Source organism: Cydia strobilella, chromosome 13 (assembly GCF_947568885.1).
Source record: "Cydia strobilella chromosome 13, ilCydStro3.1, whole genome shotgun sequence".
In the NCBI taxonomy this organism is placed as follows: domain Eukaryota; kingdom Metazoa; phylum Arthropoda; class Insecta; order Lepidoptera; family Tortricidae; genus Cydia; species Cydia strobilella.
The window spans coordinates 12546669-12571889 of NC_086053.1; the positions used below are offsets into that span (position 1 = coordinate 12546669).

Below are 25221 nucleotides of genomic sequence, written 5' to 3' on the forward strand. Positions count from 1 at the left end.
GTTTCGGTTTGTTTTGTACTGCAGATCGAATTTATTACAGCTGCGGGTCTACTAGGGGGGTAGGGGTCGTGTCGTATCAAAAAGTCAAAGAGCTGGCGCGGAATAGGGAAAGCTGGAAGATACTCCACCGACAAGAGAATAACTCTTAAGTTAATGATGATGATGATGCGGGTCTACTATGGCGTTTACGGCAAAAATCGAAATTTTGTTATCCGCCTCTATTGCTCAATTATGTAAGAATGATAGAAAGGCCAATAACGAAATTTCTATTTTTGACGTAAACGCCATAAGTTACATAGTGAGATTCCAACTGTTCTGTGACACAAATCGATTGGCTCGAAGCAGACAAACAAATAAATTACTAATTAAAAACCAGCTTCCATTGGCATATAAAAACATTTAAAGTATTGGCGACGTATATGCCTATAATTGGACTAAATGCGTCCATGGACTACGGTGAGCACTTACAATCTGGCGGTCGGTGCGGTTGTTTGCCACTAAATAATAAAATAATTATTTGTTTTACAAGGTGACAAAGTTGTTGTTTAACCCTCCTAATGATATGTACCCGATTTAAAAAATTGGAATTTTGAGCGCCGAATTTTTTGTTAGGTATTGTCTGTCCGAGGTGTGTACCTAATGTGTATTTTCTCTTCGACGGGGTGGGAAAACGGCAACTTCGTTTAGCGCAGCGGGACGAAATTTGACTTTTTTCGCACGAAGAACAGAAATAGTTATTTACGATACAAGTGCGGAAAAGAGTGGCGATAAATTAAAACACGACCGCAGGGAGTGTTTTAAATCGACACGAGTTGCGAATTACCAATTCGTACGTGTATCGTACAACGTTTTACAGTACATATGGCCCTTTAAACTTTCGACATATGCACGAAAAGTGCTCTTTTACGCACTAGTGCGAGAAAGTACACCATATGTACTGTAAAAATCTTATTCTTCCAGGTATACCGCAGGGCGGTAAAGGGAAGGGCAACCCCAGCGCTACTGCGCGTCTGGGTTATTTTGGCGATCGCATTCATATTTATCATGCACGTATTGTACTCCTTTTTCATTGATTCATCAAACAAAGAACGAGGACTCTCTAAAAAATACACAGTATTTTTCCGCACAAAGGAAAGCACGTAAGAAACTGTTTGTACATTAAAAGCTTATAGGTCAATACAAGGTAACATTATCAACATATCAACAATAACCAGAGCATTATTATTATTTGTTTTTCTAAGAACTTGATGAAGCCTGCGTTGCTAATCACGAAATGAATGGACTTGTTTTTATAAAAAAAAAATTAAATATTTATTTCAAGAAAAAAAAGTGCTTACTTCAATCTATTTTACATTTGTGTCCAAATTCTCTAACATGAGATTATGTGCGCGGTCACTAAACTCGCTTTTTGTTGTTAACATAATTATTATATGGTTAACCTAAATTGTAGTTAGAAAAAAAAAATGACATTTATTTATATTGATATTACATTGTAGATATAGTTAATATCGTTTTCATGATTTCACAGTTCTACGTCCAGATTTATACATCCACAGCGGTCCGAAGCGCTACTCAACACAGCCGCTGCAAAAGAAAAGGCCAATAATCCCAGTCTTACTCAGCGTCCCGAAGCGTTCAGGCCTAAAAACGTCAGTGACGTCACCGGAAAGTTTTATGATTTTCATGACCTAAACGTCGCCAGGGGAGTCAGTGACGTAAACGTAGTCAGTGGCGTCAACGTCATCAATGACGTAAGCGTTGTCAGTGGCGTCGACGTCACAAATGACGTGTATGTCGCCAGTGGCTTCAAAGTTCTGAGTGACGTCAACATCGTCAGTGACGTCACTGAAAAAACTTATGAATTAGCAAATAAAGAACGAAAGTTGTGTGATATGCCGTCGGATTTAGGTTAACAAATATTTCTCATTATTTAGTTTGAACCTTGCTACAGGAATAATTTATAATACTTGTTGTTATTTTCTAAAACGGGGCTTAATCGCGTGAAAATATATGAAAATTTTGGAATTTGACTCGTGATTCCGGAGAAAGCTAATAGGCAGCTTAAAGATGACAACAATATTTTCTAGCTGCGCGAGTTTTTCGAACGACCCCCACTTGATGCTGCTCTTCAACTTGAACGTTTTGGACACTATAATAGTATCCTTACCACGTGTTTGACACTGACATATTCGCTAGCGACTGCGTAAACTAACAATGCATCACCCTCGTACTATCATTGGGGCTAGCGGGATGCATTGCGTTTGAGTTGATGCAGAGCCGCGTAAAACTCATGGTTGTCTCGTATTAGTGATTAACAATGTGTAAAAATATAAAATGTTGTTGTTGATTTTTGGGATGTGACTATAATTTTAATGCTTACTATTTTATTACATTCACGTTTCAGGTCCAATTTCAGCGAATACATCAGATATATCGCTAGATGTGGTAAAGCAGAAATACCCTGAGGTGAAGTTGGGAGGGCGGTACTCACCGCCCGACTGCTTAGCTAGGCACAGAGTGGCGATCATAGTGCCGTACAGGTGAGTTTGCAGCATACGTACCAATAAAATTGTCGGGACAAATAATATAGGTACTCATCTATTAAAAGCCAGCCTTGCAATTTAGAATGACCCCATTAATTTGAAATTATTAGCTTGAATGAGCTCTATTTGCCCTAGGCTCATTTATTACTAAAGGTTATTTTATCAATTGGTTGTGGTTTTGAACTGGGTTTGATACGACCTTGGCCACTCAACTGTCTTAGTCACACACGACACGACTTGCACCAATCAGCGTGTGTGATCTTCAAATTCGTGTCAAAACCGTAACAAATTGTAAGATCTGAATCGGGTTCTCGTTAACTTATTTTTTCAGAGATAGACTGAAGAACTTGGCAACATTCTTGAATCACATGCATCCGTTTCTGATTAAACAACGACTAGATTATGGTATATTTATCGTGGAACAAAAAGGTATCTTTTTAAAATAACTGTCACTTTTGTGCTAGCCGTCCAATTAAAACTTCTTACTTTTTGCCATTTTCAAAATTAAGTCACTTTGGAAGCTACACTAATGCACCTTAAAGGGGCCAACTGATTATCAGTCCGCCGGACGACATCAGCCTGTTACAACAAAAATTTGACAGTTCCGAACAACTGACAGGCCGATTCTGGAGGACTGGTAATCAGTGGGCCTCTTTATGAATTGTCTGGCCGGTTGACATATTTTGCTGATTGTAAGTAGGTACTTATGGACAGAGGTAAGGAAAAAACTCTCTTATGGGAGAACAGTTGCAAAAGTGTCCCTGTCAGCTGTCAGCTATAAATACTTAACAGTTACAAATCTCTCCAATTACAAATTTCTCCAGAGTGGCTCTAGAATAGCTATGAACTTAACCGTTATTGACGGAGTGAAGTGCGCTCTCAATTATTTGAAGGTAAGGTATTGTGGCGCCACCTATTTAAGGTTTTTTGACGGACACTTTTATACACCGAGGATGTTCTCCTTACCTCTACCCTTTATATTTCTGTGGAACAACTCATTGTTTAGCAATACCTCTCTCAGAATATGGTTCTCATTTCTCATGTGATCACCGTTTGTTTAGGTACACACGAGTTCAACCGCGGCAAGCTCATGAACGTGGGTTTTCTCGAGGCTGGTGGATGGCAGTGCTATATATTCCACGACATTGACTTGTTGCCGCTCGACCAGCGAAACCTCTACACTTGTCCGCAAACGCGGCATCCGAGGCTGTATGACGTCAGTGCATTGGAGGGAAATGAGCTCAAGTAAGATTTAAGAAGGTATCTACATGTAATCTGGTGACTTTTAAGAGCTCATGCAGCTCATAAACGTAGGTTTTCTGGAGGCTGGTGGTTAGCAGTGCTATATATTCCACGACATTGACTTGTTGCCGCTCGACCATTGGAACCTCTACACTTGTTCGCATCCTCGGCAATCGAGGCTGTATGATGCAGGTGCATTATACGAAAGCGAGAGCTCAAGTAAGATTTAACAAGAGATTCTACATGTAATCTGGTGACTCTTAACAGCTGATTCAGACCGTGAACGTACATGGGTCTTCTGGAAGTAGGTGGTGCCGCTCGACCAACGGAACTTCTACAATAATTGTCCGCATCTGCGGCATGACGCTGTATGACGTCGATGCGTTGGAGGGAAATGAGCTCAAGTAAGATTTAACAAAGTATCTACATGTAATCTACTGGTGACTTTTAAGAGCTCATGCAGCAATCAACACTCATAAATTTTTCAGTCATATTTTCTAAAATAATCTCTATGAATATGAATACTTTTTTTAAAGGTGGTTTCTAATGTTTTAGAGCTACATTGAAAGGGAATTTTGGCGGAGTCTCAGCCCTGACTGTGGAGCAATTTGCCAATGCCAACGGCTACTCCATTGGTTATTGGGGATGGGGTGGCGAGGACAATGACTTGTATTACAGGTAAACAGCCCGTATCTGTTATTATTGAATTATGGGCCTTGTGAGTGCCACATCGACAAAGGGGGCGGATTTTTTATTAGAAGGATTAGCGGAGATATATTGCAGGGAGCCACACGAAATCGAGCGCTCGAGCGATCTATTGTGGTGGCGTGGCGGCCCTTTAAAGTTCATTACTAATGGCCGTTGAATGAATCTAAAGCGAGGTTTAGACTAGCAAGAACTTGCATGCGTACCTCGCTTAAGAATACCTAGTCATATATTTAGGCTGTAATGTGCTGTATACTGTACATCCGCAAATATATGTGCCGTCCTAAGTACCTCCTTTTTGACATCTGTGCTGGTAGGTACGCAGGGTGTATTCCCAGCATTTGTCCCCGCCGGCCCGCCTCGTGTATGGCGGCGGTCATGTGGGGCGGGCAGTATTCTAAATGAGCTGGGGCAGCGCTGGGACTTGCCGTTGCCCGTTGCTTTTAACTAGTTTTTGTATGACTCGTATTTGTTACTATTATAAATTTATAAGTGTTGTTGTGCTATATTGTACTAACACTAATATGGATTAAATTATTTAAAAAAATAACAATATTGAATTGAATAATGGTCTGAAATTCTGGTTACAAATGTCGGTAAACTTGATTCTACTTGCAGATTGTCAGGTTCAGGGTACACAATCACACAGTACAGCTCAACTATAGCTCGGTATGCAGCGTTAAATCACAAACAAAAATCACGGAACCCAAGAAGGTAACATTGTTTCTAAATTAATATTATATTAAGGTGGTTCGATTTTCATACAAAATTCAATCTGCTTTAATTAAGGCACTACACACTATTACTACACAAATATTTGCTCATTTATCTACTTTCGAATATTCGTTTGCGCTAAATTAATAGAAAAACTTTGTTTCATACAGAAATCATACATAAATCAACGTAATTTTTTCATCAATTTTACGTATGTGTGTGTCACAAATGTCGTGTACAAATACGTTGCGTGCGGCGTTGCCACTCTATGACGTTGGCGACGTTGCCTGGCCGACCTGGCAGGATTTGCAGTGCCGTCATGTTTAGTGCATTTTTATTTGACAGTGTTGACACTGACACATAGGGTCATGTTTATTGTGACATCAATTTGTTTGTATAAACTGAAAATGATAGCAACGTCTAAATCAAGTTACAAAAATCATCGGTGTTCTGGTCCGCGAAAATCCAGAAAAATTCAGACTCAATTGAAGCGGAATTCATGATGGTGAAGTTTCGTAAGGTACGTTTCATTCCTTCATTGTACATTGTAATTTTCTCGTGCCGATCTTTTTAGAAAATGCAGTGAACAATACCTATATAATGTAATTATTACTGTTTTGGTTGCCGAATAGTCAATGTGTCACTAACTCTAGGTTTTTTTAGGTATTGTGCAAAATGAAGAGGCATTCTTGGAAATAAAATGTTTTCCTTCATTAGCCAGAAAAAATCAGGACATCCTCACTGCAATAAAGTAAAATAAAACATTTCCTGGGGATGAAAATTATGGAATTTTGTCTATGAATGAAAAACACAATTATTACTAGGTAAGTAAATGATAACTTTATTAGAATCCATATTGTTGCATCATCTTTCTTCCTATAACATTAGAGATTTTGTGCTATCATGATATTATTTTTCTTTCAGGTACAGGGACAACTACGGATAACAAATATGAAAAAATGTTATTTCATTTGTTGTGTGAATCCATCTACACCAACAAGACATCCACTGCTGGACATAGGCCTCCCCAGGGATCTCCACAACGACTGGTCTTGCAAGACCGGCCAAAATATCGAGAAATAAATAATATAAATAAACATGATAAATATCCCGTTTTCTATAATAGTTATAATTAGAAGGCCATGCAATGTTGTTACTCACTGTACCTACTTGAATCCAAAAAAAAATATATAAAAAAAGTTTTAATTTTATTTTACAATTACTACTTTATTATTAGTACATTACGATACAAGTGCGAAAAGTAGGAAATTGGCAACGAGTGGCGATAAATTGAAACACGACCGAAGGAAGTGTTTTAATCGACACGAGTTGCGAATTACCTTTTCGCACGTGTATTGTACAACGTTTTACAGTACATAATTATGGCCCTTTACATTTTCGACATATGCACGTATTGTACTAATTACCGCACTAGGGCGGTAACGTATATGTAGCACCATATGTACTAAAAAGTATTTTACAGTACATATGGTGCAACTTTCTCGCCCTAGTGCGTAAAGCGCACTTTTCATGCATATGTCGAAAGTTTAAAGGGCCATATGTACTGTAAAACGTTGTACGATACACGTGCGAATAGCTAATTCGCAACTCGTGTCGATTTAAAACACTCTCTGCGGTCGTGTTTTAATCTGTCGCCACTCGTTTCGAATTTTCTCTTTTCCGCACTTGTATCGTAAATAACTATTTCAAACTGCAAGGGTACGATGATAGATCTCAATTCAATATAATTTTGCAACATCTGGCATTAATAGGTTATAAATTGTATGGAGATGAAATCTATCATCGTACCCTTCTAGTTTGAAAAATACTATAGAGGCTGGGCAGTAAGGGATTGCTTTACTTGTAGAACTATATTTAGCGCTTAAAAAAAAAACTGATACCTGACACTTACAAACCTGGACTTCCTTGGGCTAGTGCTACTAAGAATCGTCAGTATTCTCCATCCTTTCCGAGTTGGAAGAACCCAAAAAGGTGAGATTTGTGAAAGTCAGGTTTTCAATATATGTGGCGTTTTCAACCAAACGGGTACCTACTTATTGTTGTCATATTTCCATAAAGCTTCAAAATGAAATCAACCTAATCGACAACCGACAATGTGCTACCTTTTAGTTCAAAACGTCACATATTTTTATAAAACGTTATAAACTAATTTATTAATAATACTGAATATCTGGGAGAAAAAGAAAACATAAGTAAAAACTCAAAAATGCTCGTTTTCCCAGAGATAAGACCTAGCTAGATCGAACCCCTTACAGCAAATTTCATCGAAATCGTTAGAGCCGTTTCCGATATCACTGAAATATATTTCGGTTATATAATCGGACAAGAATTCGAAGAATATATAAGAATATAAGAATAAAAGGTATAAGAAACATAAGATAACACAAAAAGGACAAAAAAAAGCACCCCTGACGTACCAGTCTCGAACCCGAATCCTCTTGCACGTATTTCCACGAACATATCGCAACGCCATTGCAGCATACTTACACTGCATGAAATTGTCTACTACAAGCATCACGGAAACACTGTTTGCATGTGTGAGTAATAGTAGGAAATAGCATGACAGAAACACTCTGTCGACTTTAAAAGTGTTTTTTGCACTAATGAAGTATTCAATGTTTATTATAATAGTTCAATATTTATGTAATGAGTGCGCTAAACATACTTTTAAGTATACAGATACCAACACTATTCCACAAAAAAATAAAACCTGAAAATTTGCGAAAGTGAAGCCATCTAGCGGGGTTTAAGCTTTGGGTAACCTAGTCGAACCACCTTAGTCCGCAGCAAACTCGGCCAAATTTCACCTTCCCATACAAACGAAGTTTCGTTCTCATTTTAAAACTACGTGTTGGATTGTAATGAAACTTTGCACATACATTAGTTTAGATAGCTCCAGCTTATAAAACAAACGAAATAAACAAGTTTTGTATGAAAAACTTAATTTGCTGTATTTTTTTTTAACTAAACATTTAGGGATTCTAATTTGTAAATAAATGCAATGGTAGACCGATTTTCTAAGATTCTAATTCTTCCAGATACCGACTACTCCTCCAAACTATGAAGGCCTTCCAATTTGACGGATTATCCTCCTTGGAGTACAAACTTGTTTCCAAAACTCATAATAAACTCTACACCCACATAGTGATCAACATCGACCATACGTACCATGAAGTACAAGAGCTGTTTCAAGAGCATAACAATTTTAAACATTTGAAGGAAGTGTTTGTTCTCCGTGCAAAGCAAAGTCGTCTTCACGACTCGACAAGTTCGACCACTGTACGCCGACATAAAAGTAAACGCCGATCAGGGATTACGAGACCATATTCAAGAACACGATTTTAGAGTGCACCGACTGTTTCTTCATTAACCCTTAAATGCATAATGATGTATATATGCATCGTATATTTGATGGTCCGTGGCTCAATATGCAGCTATCCAAAATCACATTTATTACTTTTATACAGCATGACACATCTATTTCAATTTATTAAAAAGTTATACAAAAAAATCATGCATTTAAGGGTTAAGTTTCGTGATGCCTTTACAGCTCGCCAACTATACAGTTGGCGAGCTAAAGATACTTTTAGCTCGAGCAAGGATTTTGTAGAACGGCTCTCTCTCGGCCTCTCCTTCCTACTTTTCCCACTTGCGCTGGTAGCATGGTCGCGTTTTAATCGCAGTGTTATGCGTCACATTCGCACGTCGTATGTACAATACAAACTTGTAAAGGGGCCCACTGACTATCAACCCGCCGGCCGATATCGGCCTGTCAGTTGTTCGGAACTGTAAAATTTTTGGTTTAACTGACAGGCTGATATATCGTCCGGCGGACTGATAGTCAGTGGGCCCCTTAACACATTCAGTGCCGGCGCGTGCTACGTGCTAGGAGTGTAGTCGATAGCATGCAAAAACCCGTATATAAAGAACAGCGACTACGAACAGAGAACCCGACTATCGCCACCGGCACTTGATAATAGGATTAGTTATGACTTTAGAACGTGAAAGGCATGGTGACAGATGTTAATACCGACGGCTGCGACATAATGACAGACTAACTGACGGACGGACGGTTTTTGTCATTTCTGTAGCTATAAAGGCGATTGGACGTGAGCGCAGACATATTTTCAGAGAAAGGCTGAAGAAATAAACAAACGGTTTGATTTAGACAACCACTGAATAAAAATGTGCATACAAACCTACTTATATACTTTGAAGAGGACGTATCTACTTGAACCCTTCACTCTTTGTGTCATGTTCCTCATTTTATTAAAAAACATCGTGAATATTCCGCATTTTCCAGTCTTTAACAAAGGGAAGGAGAATAAAATACAAGCAATTTAAAAAAACGAAAATTTTATTTATAAAAACCAATAAGACAAAATAAAATTCAATGAGCTTATCACCTTTTCTTAAGTATCTCAATGGTCACTTATATTACCTACCGGTTGCTTGGAGGATATATCCATATAAATAGCCATGTCAGTCCATACAAAGTGTATGACCATCGGTCATAGAGTTTCGATAGAGGGGAACGCGTGTTAATGACTACTCCGTTTGGTTATATCCTCCAAGCAAGACCGGTTGTATACATTTCTAACGTGCGCTTCGCGCTTGACACATTCCCAATTAACATTCTTTAGACCCACATCTAAAAATCTTATATACCAACGGACTGGCTATCGTGGATTATAAAATATTAAACTTAAATATGTCTAGTTCGTCGATTGCAATTTGCATTATTTTTATATGTATGTTTCCTTAAAATTAATTTTAAAATTCTTTCACGGAATGCCTTTACAATAATGTATTGCCAATAAGGCTACAGTACATAGTTTGATTATAGGATTAGTTATGACAAACACATTCAGTGCCGGCGCGTGCTACGCGCTACGAGTGTAGTCGATAACATGCAAAATCCCGTGTATAAAAAACAGCGACTACGAACAGAGAACCCGACTATCGCCACCGGCACTTGATTATAGGATTAGTTATGACAAACACATTCAGTGCCGGCGCGTGCTACGCGCTACGAGTGTAGTCGATAACATGCAAAATCCCGTGTATAAAAAACAGCGACTACGAACAGAGAACCCGACTATCGCCACCGGCACTTGATTATAGGATTAGTTATGACATTAAGTAAATTGGATCTTATAATGAATTCGAGTATCAGCCTATCCAATACAAAAACAATATTTGTTAGAAACAGAGGACAAATTATACTTGTTTGGAAAAAAGGCAAACCGTGAAGTTGCTTAACCCTTTGATCGCCAAAAACGTCAACTGACGCGTGCGGCTACAGCCCAATGTTAACCTTCCTGCATTCCGATAAGGTTCATAATGACGCGCCGCACAGGATATGGCGTGACGTTCAAAGGGTTGAACGCCACCTTGGTGGTATATAAGATTCCTGTATCCTTTCACAACAGTAAACGGCGTTAACGCATGCATTCTGTAAATCTCCTTTAAATTCGACTTTAAGGTAAATTGCTACGAAGATAAGTTAATATAATAATATAATGTGATAATGTGATAAATTTCAGATGATACAAAAGCTAGTGTCACTAAAAGTACCTTAGTTCATTTTCGTAACCAAGGTCAATGTGGAGAAGACCGTCTATCAAGTAAGACCGTCCACAAGCTCTTTCGCCGCTTCTAACTCCTGCATGTGTACACATACTCACTACAGAAGAACGGAAGCTCTTCCTTTCTGACTACAAGTATGTTTGAGCGAAGTGCGTAAATACAGTTATAGTGCATAATCCCTTGCCATCGTATTTTCGACATTTGAACGTGTTGTGCTATTTCAGTCAGTCTCAGTACAAAAAGTACTGAGGTTGCAGTCAAAAGTAGCATGACAAATACGAACGTTTCCGAGAAATTACGATGGTAAAGGAGTATGCACTACATCTGTACAAGAGTTCATTTTATATGCCGGCTCTTCTCCACATTGACATTTAGTTCAACACTGGGAATTGGGAAATAGTTTATGCCTAGTTCTCCCTACCTCAACTCATTTCTTAAAATGTTTAACAATCCACTGTCAATATCACCCTTCTTTTATAATCTAGGCCTTAATATTATCTAAGCAGAGAATTCAAGTAGGTAACCATATTTTATCTTTGGATACAGAGTGTAACGGCGTTCTATTCTAAACAATATGCTCCAAGGACCTATTCGAGAGTGAAATTTACGCACATGAAATACGAGAAATAAGTATTCAATCGGGCTGATTTTCACTACTTTCGTTGCAAAATGTTCAAAACTAATAACGAAAGAAATTGCTTTGACGATATTTCTTATCTATCTGTTGTACTTACAAAATTGCAAAACAATAATAGCTATTTATGCAACAAGTGCGGAAATCATCTTTACGCACGTGTATCATACAATGTTTTACTATGCATTGTGCGAGTAAATAAATAAAAACATATAATGGCAAATAAGTTTAATTATTAAAAAAATTGAAAACAAAAAGCACTAGTGCGGAAAAGTGGTATTTTCCGCAAGTAGCACCATATGTACTGTAAAAAAAAATTGAAAACAAAAAGCACTAGTGCGGAAAAGTAGTACTTTCCGCATGATATGGCTCCGTAGGAAACACACTTTTCGAGCACATGCATTGTAAACAAAATTACATTTGGATTTTAACAAGACTAGGGTCCCAGGAGCTAAGGCAAAAGCATTACAACTAACAATAATCATAAAAACATTATGATGAACACAATGGAACATAGAAGCGCACATCATCCATTAGGGCAAGTGGAATGGTGCAAGTGGGCCTGAAGCAAATAACATTAAGCCACATTGTTTTACGTCGTGATAACTGATAAATATACAATAAACATATGTTTTTTAAAGTTTAAATTGGTGTGGAAATTGCTGGCGGGTCAGGTCATTGTTGTTTGTGGTTCGCTAAGTTCTATTGAAATATCCAACTTTTGTATCTCACAGATTTTTCCGATTTCGTAAAAATATAAAAAGTTCTACATTTATACATTATCATATTGACTTTATTCAGTACATAATTTCCTGACTAAATTACTTTACTGCTAAAAGTTAACTTACCAAAAATAGATTTGGACGCTAATAAAACAATATTCGACTATAAACGAACGAACATTTAAAAAATAAAATATTTATGAAACTAGTAAAACACTTAAATACATATAAAACAAAATATATGTCTGCTTAAGTAATCGTCTGCCAACACAACTTTCGGCTTAATACTTAGGCCTGCGGACAGACACTGAACGTAGAAACTAGTAAATATTTCTAACTGTACTTTTACTTTCTAAAGTTTGCATTGATAAGTTTTGTACGCACTTTATTTTGTACGCAGAAAAGTCGCTTTTTATAAGTTAAATAAAACTAAAAAGACTACGTTACTTCACGAGATTCCTGGAAATACTTAAATTTCAACGCAGATTTTTCGGAACAAATTTTCATTATCACATGGACTTTATAACCTTAACATTAAAGAATAAAATAAAATATCTCTTATGTACATGCGAGTTGACGCTCCGCTTCTATCACAATTTTAGAGCCGAACAACACAAGATAATGTATTATAAATAAGCTAATAGGGGTATTTAATATAATTCGAGTATCTGTAGTAATATTGGTTTAGCGTAATTGAGTGAACGTCTCTATTCGATCACGCCAAAGTAGGATGGGAACCACATATGGCTGTATTGCTGGCATATGTACCTATCTAAAGATAGACAGTATCTAAGGTATTTCCAAAGGTATTAATTAATCAATTAACCAAGTCAAAGTCACTACCTACTTGTTTTTATGTGCGGTCCACGCATTGCACCACTGTTTAAAACGGACTGCGAACAATGGACAATGATGAACAAAATCAAAGTATTTACCAGTACGGTTTTTACTCACTATTGTAGATGTAGATGTAGTGTAGGGACGCCCGGCCTGAAGCAGGCGGGCTGTCGATCACATGTCGTTTACTCACTATTACCTATATATACGAGTGTCCGCGGCGGTTGTACGTCGTGCACTGCTGTGCTGCTGTGGTGTGTGTTGCTGTGCGTGACTTTGAAATATGTCTCACGATAGTTTAAGTGCGATGAACAAAATCGAATGAACTCCATTATAATATTCCCTGATATCGATTTCGGCCAAAAATTAATATCATGACAATATGATCTCTATGTGGTACCCATCTTCCTTTGACAAACTTTTTGAAGGTTTACATCCTAACCTACAAAGGTTATGTACAGGAATACAATCATTTTTTTTAAACTTAGATTCGAGGTTTGGCTTTCGAGATTAAGGGGCCAAATATTTTACCCTAAACTTTACATAGTTTATGCAAAAGTTAACAATTGGACGCTCTGAGCGATTTTATAATATTTTATACAACAAATACTGAGACTAGTATTTGTATATTGTCATTATCTGTACTTGAAATGGACCTAACAAGTCTGTACATTGTTATCTATACCTATATATTACAAATAGGTTAATTTGAAGTGGTGCTAATTAGGCGAAGCGCAGAATAGACTTAGTTAGCTTCTACGAAACTGAGAAATGGTAATAGAGAGCCTGATAAACTCGAAATTTCGTTCTATCTGCGTCTATCATATATTATTCGAACGATAGAGAATTTCGATTTGCGTGTCTCGAGGTAGGCCCTCTGTTTCCAAACAATAGCCTTACGAAATTGATAAAATTTTGACGAAACTGAAGCGATAACTAACCTAATGTATCTATTCTGCAGTTTACCCATATATTATATCAGGTAATGTTGTGTTTTCATTTGGCCAGTGTCGATATACACATTACAGCAATAAAACTGGTACAGTTGTAGTGCATAATTATTTTCCATCGTGTTTTCACGGAAACGTACGAACGTGTCTTGCTATTTCAGTCAGTCTCGGTACAAAAAGTACTGAAGTTGCGGTTGACTGAAGTAGCATGACAAATACGAATGTTTCCGAGAAAGTACGATGGAAAACAATTATGCACTACATCTGTGTACAGTAGGTATTAACAGATATTGTTCTCTGTGCCATTGTTTTGTTTTTATCTTAAAATCTCCGATATGAACACAAAATTGTTTCTACGCCTTTCATTAACATCATTTTACCACAGCAACAGCAGAAAAATAAAGCTAAAAATATTATTACACAGACTCCCATAGATTCTATGACAATAAAGTGTTCAAAATTGACAAATATTAAAAAATGTCGGTGATTTAAAACGAAATAAAAACATAGAATTACACTTTACACTTAACAATATACATCAAACGCAATCATAAAATTATTCCTGGCACAACACTTAATTTGTGACTTTCATTGAACACTGTTCTGTAACTGCAGAGCAAATGACATCAAATTACAATTGCAGTAATATTCACTTAGTAACATGGTAACTGAGTAACTGTAATATCACAAGCGAGTCACTTGTTACCTTTCGTCGCCAAACAGGAGTTTGGCGAAGTATGTCCATCAGCTGTGTTCGTCTATGTTGGCCACTATGTGGGTGTAGAGGTGGTGGTGCACTACCTCCACTAGCACGTACTCTAGGGTCGATAGACCGTCTTTCTTGAAGGTTTTGCTCGTTTGTGAGAGAAGCTGATACCTGCAAAAATATAAAAAGGGTAAGATATTAACCTTTTTGACGCCTTGTCAAACACAAAAGCTGTCACTCGGACGCCACGTCACTGAAATGTCAAAACTGAATTTGAACTTTATGCACATGCACGTAGGTCTATGTTGCTCTGTGGTCTGTGACCGATTAATCCGTCTTTGGCGTTGGACCTGCGGTGCCGATATATTCGTCATTGGCGCCCAAAAGGTTAATTTTGGTACAGTGTAAAACTACATCGGAACTAGTTTTGGCAGCTATAATATATTATATAATGTACCAGTCAGATAATAGCCTCCAGTACCCCGAAAAAAGGGCGCCGGAAACAGTATCACGCGCACGAGACAGACAATCCGTGATTTTCTTATTAGTTATTCAATATTATATTTAGCCATAAACCTGACTTAGCGATTGGAATCATCTAATTTAGTGTAAAATTATGGAATTACAAACCTTTTTGGATTTGGATTGGATTTCTTGTGGTTCAGCATGGCGTACCGAGCTACGGACATTTTATATCTTGCGACATGGTAGTTCATCTTCTTCAACCTAAAAACAATAACATATCTGTGTCAGAGAGTGGCAATGGCAGTATCATCACAATCTGTATATATGTACGAAACGAACACTACGAACGCACTGTTGTGCAAAAAAACAAATATTGTTTATTTTCAGGCAACTAATGCCTAGATACATACTTTACAAACTAAACATACATACAATTTAAAAAAAAACATATGCAACAAATCATGTCGGCGTCACAGTTTTCTGTTGCGGTGTAGGATTCGGCAGATTCCCACGCAACCGCCGAAATACACAACCCTTCGGCCATAAGTCCGCGTTTGCGATGGTTTCCTGCAGCGGCCGCGGCGCACCACGAACACGCTGAAGTGCAGCAAAGCGAGTGTCCTAATGCTGGGCAAAGCATAAATATAAAAAAATGGTGCCCCTGGTTCTCCATAACTTCCAATTTATCCGTCTTCCTGCTAGTTTATGCAATTTATGTACCAGTGAAGTACCAGCGTATGTTGAGGATATCCTGGACCGCCATGCGAACCAATGTATCGATCCTTTCACAGCTTCGTTTCCGAACTCGCTTATCAACAGTCTGCCAGCAGTGCATATTGTAAAGCCTTGAAAAACTGATCATTGTTGGAAACACGGAGGGCAAACGAGGCTGGGGACGGTCTCCAACTAGATGGATCGATCAAGTAAAAGGGGCCCCATCCTCAACCAACTTTTGCTCGGTCGTCAAGAGACGCCATGAACAGGGACCATAAAAACCAGGTGTGGAGCATCCACATCCACCGAGGACCACGATCCTCAGTCATGAATGAGCGACGGTAGTCATAGAGAGAGAGAGTACCAGTGAATGGTACATAACTAAGCATTTACCTATAGGCCATGTCATCGTCCTCGCCGCCCCAGCCCCAGTAGCGGTTGGAGAAGCCGTTGACTTTCTGGAACTGCTCGAGTGTGAGGGCCGATACTCCGCCAAAAATGTCTTCGTATGGCAATCTGAAATTAATTGATACAGTTTTAATCAGATTGCCGAGAAAGTCGCTAGAGAATATATTAATTAGTTTAAGTGTCAGTTAAGATTCTTAGGGATTCAGCAATCGAAAAGTCAACTATAATTCGGTAACTAGCAGGTCAATTCGAACGTACATCTAAATGATGTCACTCGGTTACCGTGCATTTCACTCGTACTTGTCCGTACATTTATTGGCGCGAGCGAGACTCACGATAACTAAATAACATCATGTGGTTATTTTTAAGTAATACGTATTTTTGTGGTTGGTATTTTTTTAATGTAATTTTGTTGTATTCTGTTTGTAATTTTTTGATGATGATAACATTGTTCATGTTCATATGAAATAAATAATTAATTTAGACATTCAGATATCATTCTTATGTCAGTGTATTGTCGTTATTTACCCAAATAGAGGAATAGCTACAAGAAATTAATGATTTCGAGGTTTACCCAGCTGCGAAAGCCAGCTCAGTTTATGTATTAATTCTTTTCATAATGTGCCCATGTAATTTTGCAGCAGCTCGCTGTACATGACTAACAAATCTTAACACGTTGGCTGCCCACCATACTACACCTACAATATTGCTCCCACGCCCAAGAGAAATTTAAGTGAGCTTTTGATCCCACCGGTGATGCTCATGGCAGCCAACGTGTCAATTTCTTTTGTCAGTGGAGTATCTTCCAGCTTTCTCTATTTTGCCTCATATACTTGACTTATTGGTATGCCATGGCAATATTTTATTTAGTACTTACTTGAAATTTAATTTATCTATGGACGCCGACATATGCCTCGGCTGCCTCGGGCAAGAGTAAATGTTGCGCTGGTCAAGCGGCAGGAGATCTATGTCATGGAATACGAAGCACTGCCAGCCGCCGGCCTTCTGCTTCTGGCTTTCCACGAAGCCTACGTTCATGAGCTTGGCTCTGTTGAACTCGTGTGTACCTGGAAAGGGTACAAAGAGGTAAATTATTTTTTATGGCGATTTACCTTCATCCGAAATCATTGTGTTTATTTATAATTATCTGACAACATCTGAGAGTAGATACCAGTTTTATATTTTTACATGAAATTGGGATTTGACAGTGTTCCCTTACCTTCTTGTTCGACGATAAATATTCCATATTCTATTTGTTGTTTCATTAGAAACGGGTGCATATGATTCAGGAAAATCGCCAAATGCTGCTGGCGATCTCTGTAAAACAAAGTTTAGAGTTACGCAAAATAACTTATTTAGAAACCTCCGGGCTCCGACAAAATTAGAACACCGCCATCACAACCTAGATTCCTAAAGAACCAACGCTGATATCACAATTATTTTAATGGAAGAGTGCATTCAAATCGGTTCGTCTGTTAGGGATGCAGCACGAGTATAGTTCGCATAATAATTTGTTCATTGTGCGACCGATTTAGGTCACATTGATCGTGTAGGTACCTAGTTATAGGTGCATTCCACGAGAATGTCCCTTACGAAACGCCATTCTTCTAATAGTTCTGAAAAGGCTGAGAAAATGATATTGTGTCTGGTAATATTTAACGACTTTGCTAACAAATTGGCGGTACATTCTCGAGCTTTACGGATTTGATTGAATTAGCTGCCATACAAGACAAAAGCATTTCGTAAGGGACATTCTCGTGGAATGCCCCTATATCAGTATGCACAAACCTATATGGCACTATAATGGCAACTTTGTGCCGGGCGGTGCAGTTGGGCGGGGAGTACCGCCCGCCCCAGTGCACGAAGGGGAATTTTTTCTCCACCATGTCTAGCTCCATGTCCGTTTTGTTCACTGGTATTGGACCTAAAATGATTGAAATATGCATTTTAATTAAACATATACATTTCAAAATCTAATTTCGCGCTAATGGCAAAGCTGCAATGCCCAAAAAGAGAATCATCCGTCAATTCCATTTTCTATGGCAATTACAATTTTCATTCCCCACTTCCCTACATGACAAAAGACACGATTATTAATGCAATTAGGAAATTAGGTTCAACTTGCTCTAAAAGGAAGAATATTGAATTTAAATACCCAGGACTTTATTATCGATAAAATTGCAATCTACTCTACGAAGTAGGTATATCAGACCTTATGTCTCATATCATGAGCGCTTCTAACGTTGGAGGTGCTCTTCTCTGTACTTTCAAAGTTTTTTATTGCCTGATACCTTGGTCGTCTGTCCCATTTATTGAGGCTTTGCGCGTTGTTAACTTAAAGACCACGAAACACGGCAAAATTCTTACCTAAATCCGGCGGCATGCTGTCGCACAACGGTAGCTCCGTCTCATTCCTCCTTAACTCTCCTTCAGTAGTCGCAGAATTCTTTATACTATCCATAATCTTCGATATCAGCAGCGTAGTGCTGTCTTCTATATCTGTCCGGGTCATGTTTGGCTGTATATTGACGGTTGCGTTGTCGGATTTCCGTTTGGTCGTGTTTTCAGGTTTCTTTACAGTTGCGTTCTCTAGTTTTCGTCCGATTACGTCGAGTTTGCGTCCAGTTGACTGATTTGTGCTGTTTTGGGTTGAGTTTTTAGTGTTCTGAGTAGTTTCGGCTTGAAGAGCTTTAGGCCAAGGCCTTAGGTCGACGGATCTGGAACGAGATAATAAATTTCTTAAGTATTTATTTAGATCACAAAATTAAGACAAAAGGTAGGTATTTGTACGATTTGTACGATTGTAATAAAATATTAATTAGTCATAGTTTTAGGTACAGTCGCCATCAGATATATCGGAGCGGCCAAGGCGCTCATAAATATCTGAACACGCCTCTATTGTCTTAAAGTGACATATTTTTGAGCACCTTGGCCGCTCCAATATATCTGATGGCGACTGTATTACACGCCGAGTGGTTCAAGAACCAATGATGGCAAGGCAAGAGTGAGTGTGAGAGTGAATATATATTTCTCATTGGCAAGCGCTAGAACCAGTACGAGCAGAACATGGCAGAACTATACCTGATAGTAGGTTGCGTAGCGTTGTACAGCGGCGTATACAGATACGTCCGGAGTGGAGACGCCTCCAATATAGAACCAAAAAGGTACTCCACAGCGGCAAGCGCTAGAACCAACAGGAGTAACAGACGGAGCGCCCGCGCCGCCCGGCCGCCCCTCGCGGCCCCGTTCGCTGCGTCCATCAACGCATGCGCACACGGCACGCACGCACCTGGAATAGAAAAGGAATATTTTAAATATAGTCGTATGGTTTGTTTACATGTAATAGATAATACATTTTTTACCACACCATCTAGTAAATGCTCTCTTGATTGCTCAAAAACTGATAAGAAAGTTGCATTTTATTTACATGTGAGGCTATATAAGTACCTAATCAAATGCAAATTTTGAGTTGTTTTCTTATGTTTGCTGGTAGAACTGAGTTTTAAATGATGATTTTGAATGATAAATATTTAATAACATTTATTTTGAATCAATTTGCTTTGATTTTGTGTGATATGGGCTCGAGGGTTAAACAAATTTCGCCACCGAGTGAAACACAACATTTTTCACCACACCAACTCAAGGAAAACACTAAAGTCAATTCTACCAGCAAACATAAGAAAATAACTCAAAATTTGCATTTGATTACTTTGCCTCACATGTGGATAAAGAACAACTTATCAGTTTTTGCTTAACTTAACAATCAAGAGAGCCTTTACCAGGTGGTGTGGTGAAAATAACTATTTATCAGCGCCACCGCTGCATTTTTGTTTTATGTTCATCACAATATTAATTTTTTGAAAAACGTACGTAGCCACCTACATAAAGGTTGTTAGTTGCTTTAATTTTTATCTACATTGAATAAAAAATCTCATATACTTTGCTGGACTAGAACTTTAGTTTTAAAATAAGTAGGTTTGATATAATTCGCAGTGCATCTCGTTCGTACTTATCAAAGGTACTTATAATACTTATACCTAATGATGCCTCCGGGATCAGTGGCGTAGCTAGGCGTGGGCGAAGTGGGCCGTCGCCCACGGCCTCGCGCCTCAAGGTGGGCCTCTCGCAAGGCCCCTACGGGCACAGTGAAAGAAAAGGGCCTCGCAAATGCAATTTTGCCCACGGCTAGATTAGTTCACGTTACGCCACTGCCCGGGAACTAGGATTGCGAGTAATGTAAAATCAAACTGACTTTAAAACACTCTAAATGACACGTAAACAGTTTGTTTTAAATTTGAGTTACGTAAGATGTTATTGTATATCTTCGAAAAAGTTACTTCAATTGGGAACTGATTAAATGCAGTCAAATACGGCAAAATTCACTCAACCGTATAAAAGTTCGGAACACTGCAGTCCCATTTTGGAACGTGAAACTTGCAAGAAGTACGACGTTCCTGTCGTTCCCGTACAAACGTAGTCAAGTTTACAATGAAGCAAGTCACACAGTAAGCATTCAGAGCTTTCAGTTTTGCGTGTGCTATCAAAATTGCTGCAGACTTTTCTAGGTCTAACTCTATGTACCTACATATGAAATATCTCAGCCCTTACTTGGTAAAAATGGGTCATAAACCAATTTGCTTAACTCGTTCGCGTCTTTTCTGTAGACATTGCAAAGTTAAGAAAATCAAGTTAATTTTTGCACCTTACAGGCCGGAAATAGTTATTTATTTTACAAGGGGGAAAAGTTGTTGTTTAACCGCGGCGCCCCTTGCTAATATTGATACCCGAGCAAGCGAAAGATTCCAAAATGGAATCTTGAGCGTTGCGAGGGTTTCAAAGCACGAGGGTTAAACAAATTTTGCCCCGATTGAAACTCGACATTTTTCACCACACCAACCCAAAGAAAATATTAACTGTGTATAAGATATGAAACAAAATCAAACCAAATCAAATCCAAATTTTTACATACTTGAGACTCAAATTACAAAAACTTGATATTTATGTACCCGGTTAAAGACTTAACTTTTATTGTTTTGTCCACAGAAGAGACCTTTTTCTGAAATGTTCCCAAATAGGTACACATACTCATGTATAATCATACTCTGCTTACATTGCACACATCTTCTGTTTCCTCCACAATATGTAATATTACCGAGGAAGCGGAGGAAGCTTCTGCGAGTAATAACCATAAGTTTGTTTAACTAACTACATTGCTTACCGCTTATCGCTCACTACTGAGTTGAAATTCGTTACTGGTAACTAAATAGTAACTCATTTATCGCTAATTATAATACAATTTTAAAGCAGGTAATCAAGTCGTGCATGCATGGATTATGCCGTATTTAGTGAGTAATTTAGTTAGATGAGGTTGAGCGCTGGGCAATTTGGTTTTATGTAAAGAAAAACATCGTAATGAAACCTACTTTGATATGCAAAGAAAGTCAAAAGTGTGTACAAAAAATCTCCAATCCGGATTAGCGTAGAGCGTAGGAACTACCCAAACCTTCTTGTACCTATTTATGTTGAGAAGAGTCCTGTGCTTAGTACTTAGTAGGATGTAGGAATATGCGGGTAGAAAAGTTGATGATGATTAATTCTTTGAATACTCAAAATGACGCAAAGGCATTTTGTGAGTAAAGTCAATAGTAGAAAAAGAGTTAGACCAAGAAAAGTCTGCAACGACTTTGATAGCACACGCAGTGCAAGTGTAATTTTAAACGTCAAACTTCTATGAAATTATACGTATAAATAACACGTGCACTGCGTGTGCTATCAAAATCGTTGCAGACTTATCTTGGTCTAACTGTAACTAAGCCGGCCACGTAATGAAAAATCTGAACCACATACAACTTTGTTGTTAAAAGTATAAGCTAAAAAAGGAGTGTACAGGTTTTTAAAGGGTCGGCAACGCGCATGTAATATCTCTGGTGTTGCAGGCGTCCATAGGCTACGGTGACTGCTTACCATCAAGCGGGCCGTATGCTTGTTTGCCACCGTCGTGGTATATAAATAAAAAAAAAGCTGCTCCGCTCCCCCTTCTGGCCCACTTAGATTTACTACTGCAGTTGACTGTACATACTTTATACACTCAAGCCCAACAAGAAACGGTAATACTTTACGTATAACTTCAGATATACCTAATTAGGTTTAAGCCCAAAGGATTTCCCATCAGCATCTCTGGAAGCATACGACTTTTGACGGGGTTCTATACAAACTTTCATCTCTTGAGGCCCTTAAGGGATTTTGCAAATTTGCCTCGCCTACTCCTACTACGAGTACATTCGGAACTTGTAACTATTTAACTCTCTTCAGCAAAAGCAGAATAAGTTATAGTATTATCATACAGAACGGCCACGCACAGCCCCGCCCCGATTCGAATTACCTCGCCCCGCAACAGCAGATTGACGACCTTTTGCCGACCGCTCAGTACTGTTTTTAAGCAACTTACTCACACAATGACGCATGCCGCGTGTACAGACGTGCCGTTCACACATAGAAACCCAATTGATGTATAGCGTGTCCGCCCTGTGGCAAAACGCTGCGCTTCTGAGAAGCCGTTGTGACCATGTAGTACATATTTTAAATGTTTCTAATAGGTCTCCCACATGAGTGAGTCGGTTAATAAGGAGTTAGGGATCGCGTGAGAACGGTCCGGGTCCGGGCTGGCATATATGCTACGGTATAGCGTCACGTGATCACCTCAGCCCGGAGTCCCGGACGCGGACCGGACCGTTTTACCGTGAGTCATCTTTTATTATGGTTAATTGAGGACTGACTTTGGATGCGTGCGACTAATTTGTGCAATGTTAGGTAAGTAGTAATTATAAACTAAATAAACAAAACAAAATACAATAACTAATACTTAGTATCTTAGAATTCCCTATCCACCACAAGTCTCTACGGTGTATACCCTGCGAAAAGGCGCCCAAAAAGCATTTTTAAGGTTTATTTGAAAGTAAGCTTGAGAAAATAAGTCGCGATCCTCTTCCATCCGATTTCCCCACAACACACTTTTCGCAACTCCCATAGGTATCAAAACCCAGTATTATAAAAATATTTCTTACCTTCAAGGGAGTAACTTGTAAAGATGGAGCACGATGGAAGTGTCCCATCCTTTTCAATTAAAAGTTAGACATCCGGTATGCATTCTTCTCTCCATGGCGGTTATATCTGTAACAAGAAAAAAAACCTTATCAATTTCACCCATATCTTGCACATAGATTTGAAAAAATATATCTAGCAATGACATAATAAAATAACATAGTTTTTTCGCAAAAATAAAAACCATTTTATCAAAATTAAGCCCCGCAATTATACAAAGTGCGGCCAAAGTTTTCGGATGAGCGTGTCAAAAGATTCCAAAAAACCGGCCAAGTGCGAGTCGGACCCGCGCACGAAGGGTTCCTTACCATTACGGAAAAAAACAGCAAAAAAAATCACGTTTGTTGTATGGGAGCCCCATTTAAATATTTATATTATTCTGTTTTTAGTATTTGTTGTTATAGCGGCAACAGAAATACATCATCTGTGAAAATTTCAACTGTCTAGCTATCACGGTTCATGAGATACAGCCTGGTGACAGACAGACAGACGGACGGACGGACAGACGGACAGCAGAGCCTTAGTAATAGGGTCCCGTTTTTACCCTTTGGGTACGGAACCCTAAAAAGCAACCTCCCCCCCTACCTTTCAAATTTGACGCCACCTGCACGGGATTGCCGCAAAATGTAAACGACTTTATAAACACTCAACTTTTTACCGTGTCACCTTAATATTTATTATCCATGTTTACGTTATAACGCAAAATCACTTAACTGTCGCGTTATTTATATCGTGTCTGAGATGTATTTTTATTAAAAAAATCTTCATAATTTCACAGGAGGAGCTGTTTAACTATAAGTATTAATGATTAACCTACTCTTCACAAAAATAATTCCTTATTTTATGGTGTTATTAGCTTCTGTGCCCATGACTTTGTGTGGGATGGAAAAACTAAACTTTTAAACTATAGATTCAAACACTGGCAAATTTTGGACTTTTTTCTTGTATGGCTGCGCTTAGCAGGCCAGGGCCTCATAGCCCTCATACTATCTCCATACCAAATTTAAGCTAAATCGGTTTAGGGGTTTAAACGTGAAGAGGTAACTGACAGACAGAGTTACTTTCGCATTTATAATATTAAGTAGGGACAATATTGGTAGGGACTATACCTGAGGGAGGGACTAGTGACGGCCAGAGTTTTACAACAATAATTGTGGTATGGGTAGGAAGGTAAAAATACAGTATTTTTATAATACTTTTATAATGCTTTATTTCTTACGTATGTTTGTTTGTGAATTGCAAAAGTGGAAAGTCGGGGCACTCAAACAATGAGACATTTGCATATATTATGTATAGCTAATAGCTTAAACAACTTGATGATGGGAGAACGCTGACAGGGTTTTAAAACTTCTTAGGCACTTGTTTTAGACAGCAGATTAAATTAACAGGTTGATTAAGAAAATAAAGTTGAATGACGGACAAAGGTAGCCAGTTCTAAAAGCTGGGACAAATGTAATTTGCTACGAGTATTAAATTAACTACGGTAGCGGTGGAAGTTGGAATTGTAATGCGTTTTGAAAGCGTGCATTTAATTTATTATTAAATCTTAATATGAGGATATGGAACTTTCAGTTAGAATATAGCGCTGATTTTGTTTGTCCTTGTCAGTCTTACTTCTCATTTCAGCCTACTTTTAAAACGTCTTAAGTGCCACGTCAAAACGGTAGACGTGTTGCTGTGCGGCCGCGTTTTCACGTATACTTGCTGCAAAACTAAGTGGCGAGTCAGGTCATAATGCCATCTCTTTAACTCTTGGTTGGTCTTAACAAGGGTAAAGGAGATAGCATTATGATCTCAGTCGCCGTTGGTATTGCGGCAAGTATAGTGTTCTGAACAGTTCTGAGCGAGCAGTGCGTTCGTTCCGTAAATG

General features: G+C 38.5%; 2 protein-coding genes and 1 long non-coding RNA gene across 3 annotated transcripts in view; 1 reads left to right on the forward strand and 2 right to left on the reverse strand.

Annotated features, from left to right (window-relative positions):
* Positions 1–438: 438 nt before the first annotated feature.
* On the forward strand, positions 439–8835 carry LOC134746921 (beta-1,4-N-acetylgalactosaminyltransferase bre-4-like). The gene is made up of 9 exons (XM_063681493.1): positions 439–456; positions 1557–1908; positions 2405–2540; positions 2875–2972; positions 3605–3788; positions 4341–4463; positions 5109–5204; positions 8264–8504; positions 8776–8835. Exons 1-9 carry the CDS (start codon positions 439–441, stop codon positions 8833–8835), a joined length of 1308 nt encoding a protein of 435 aa, XP_063537563.1.
* A 729-nt stretch (positions 8836–9564) lies between these two features.
* Positions 9565–11696, reverse strand: LOC134746389 (uncharacterized). The gene is made up of 2 exons (XR_010128233.1): positions 9807–11696; positions 9565–9666 (listed from the first exon to the last, which is right to left on the reverse strand). It is a non-coding gene; the product is annotated as an uncharacterized LOC134746389 (long non-coding RNA).
* A 66-nt stretch (positions 11697–11762) lies between these two features.
* The window catches only part of LOC134746811 (beta-1,4-N-acetylgalactosaminyltransferase bre-4-like), a 307984-nt gene continuing 294525 nt past the window's right edge, over positions 11763–25221 (reverse strand). Inside the window, exons 2-10 of the mRNA XM_063681368.1 lie at positions 23315–23420; positions 19332–19539; positions 18618–18967; positions 18039–18174; positions 17470–17567; positions 17128–17317; positions 16236–16358; positions 15294–15389; positions 11763–14834 (exon numbers count right to left, since the gene is read on the reverse strand). Coding sequence (XP_063537438.1) covers positions 14702–14834; positions 15294–15389; positions 16236–16358; positions 17128–17317; positions 17470–17567; positions 18039–18174; positions 18618–18967; positions 19332–19510 — 1305 coding nt within the window. The 5' untranslated portion in view covers positions 19511–19539; positions 23315–23420 and the 3' untranslated portion in view covers positions 11763–14701. The remainder of the gene's footprint in view (positions 14835–15293; positions 15390–16235; positions 16359–17127; positions 17318–17469; positions 17568–18038; positions 18175–18617; positions 18968–19331; positions 19540–23314; positions 23421–25221) is intronic.

What these genes read in the sequence shown, in the direction of transcription:
- LOC134746921 (XM_063681493.1), top strand. An exon ending in TGATATGCCGTCGGATTTAG is followed by an intron (nt 1,909 to 2,404) that starts GTTAACAAATAT and finishes TTCACGTTTCAG; the next exon opens with GTCCAATTTCAGCGAATACA. An exon ending in GCGATCATAGTGCCGTACAG is followed by an intron (nt 2,541 to 2,874) that starts GTGAGTTTGCAG and finishes TTATTTTTTCAG; the next exon opens with AGATAGACTGAAGAACTTGG.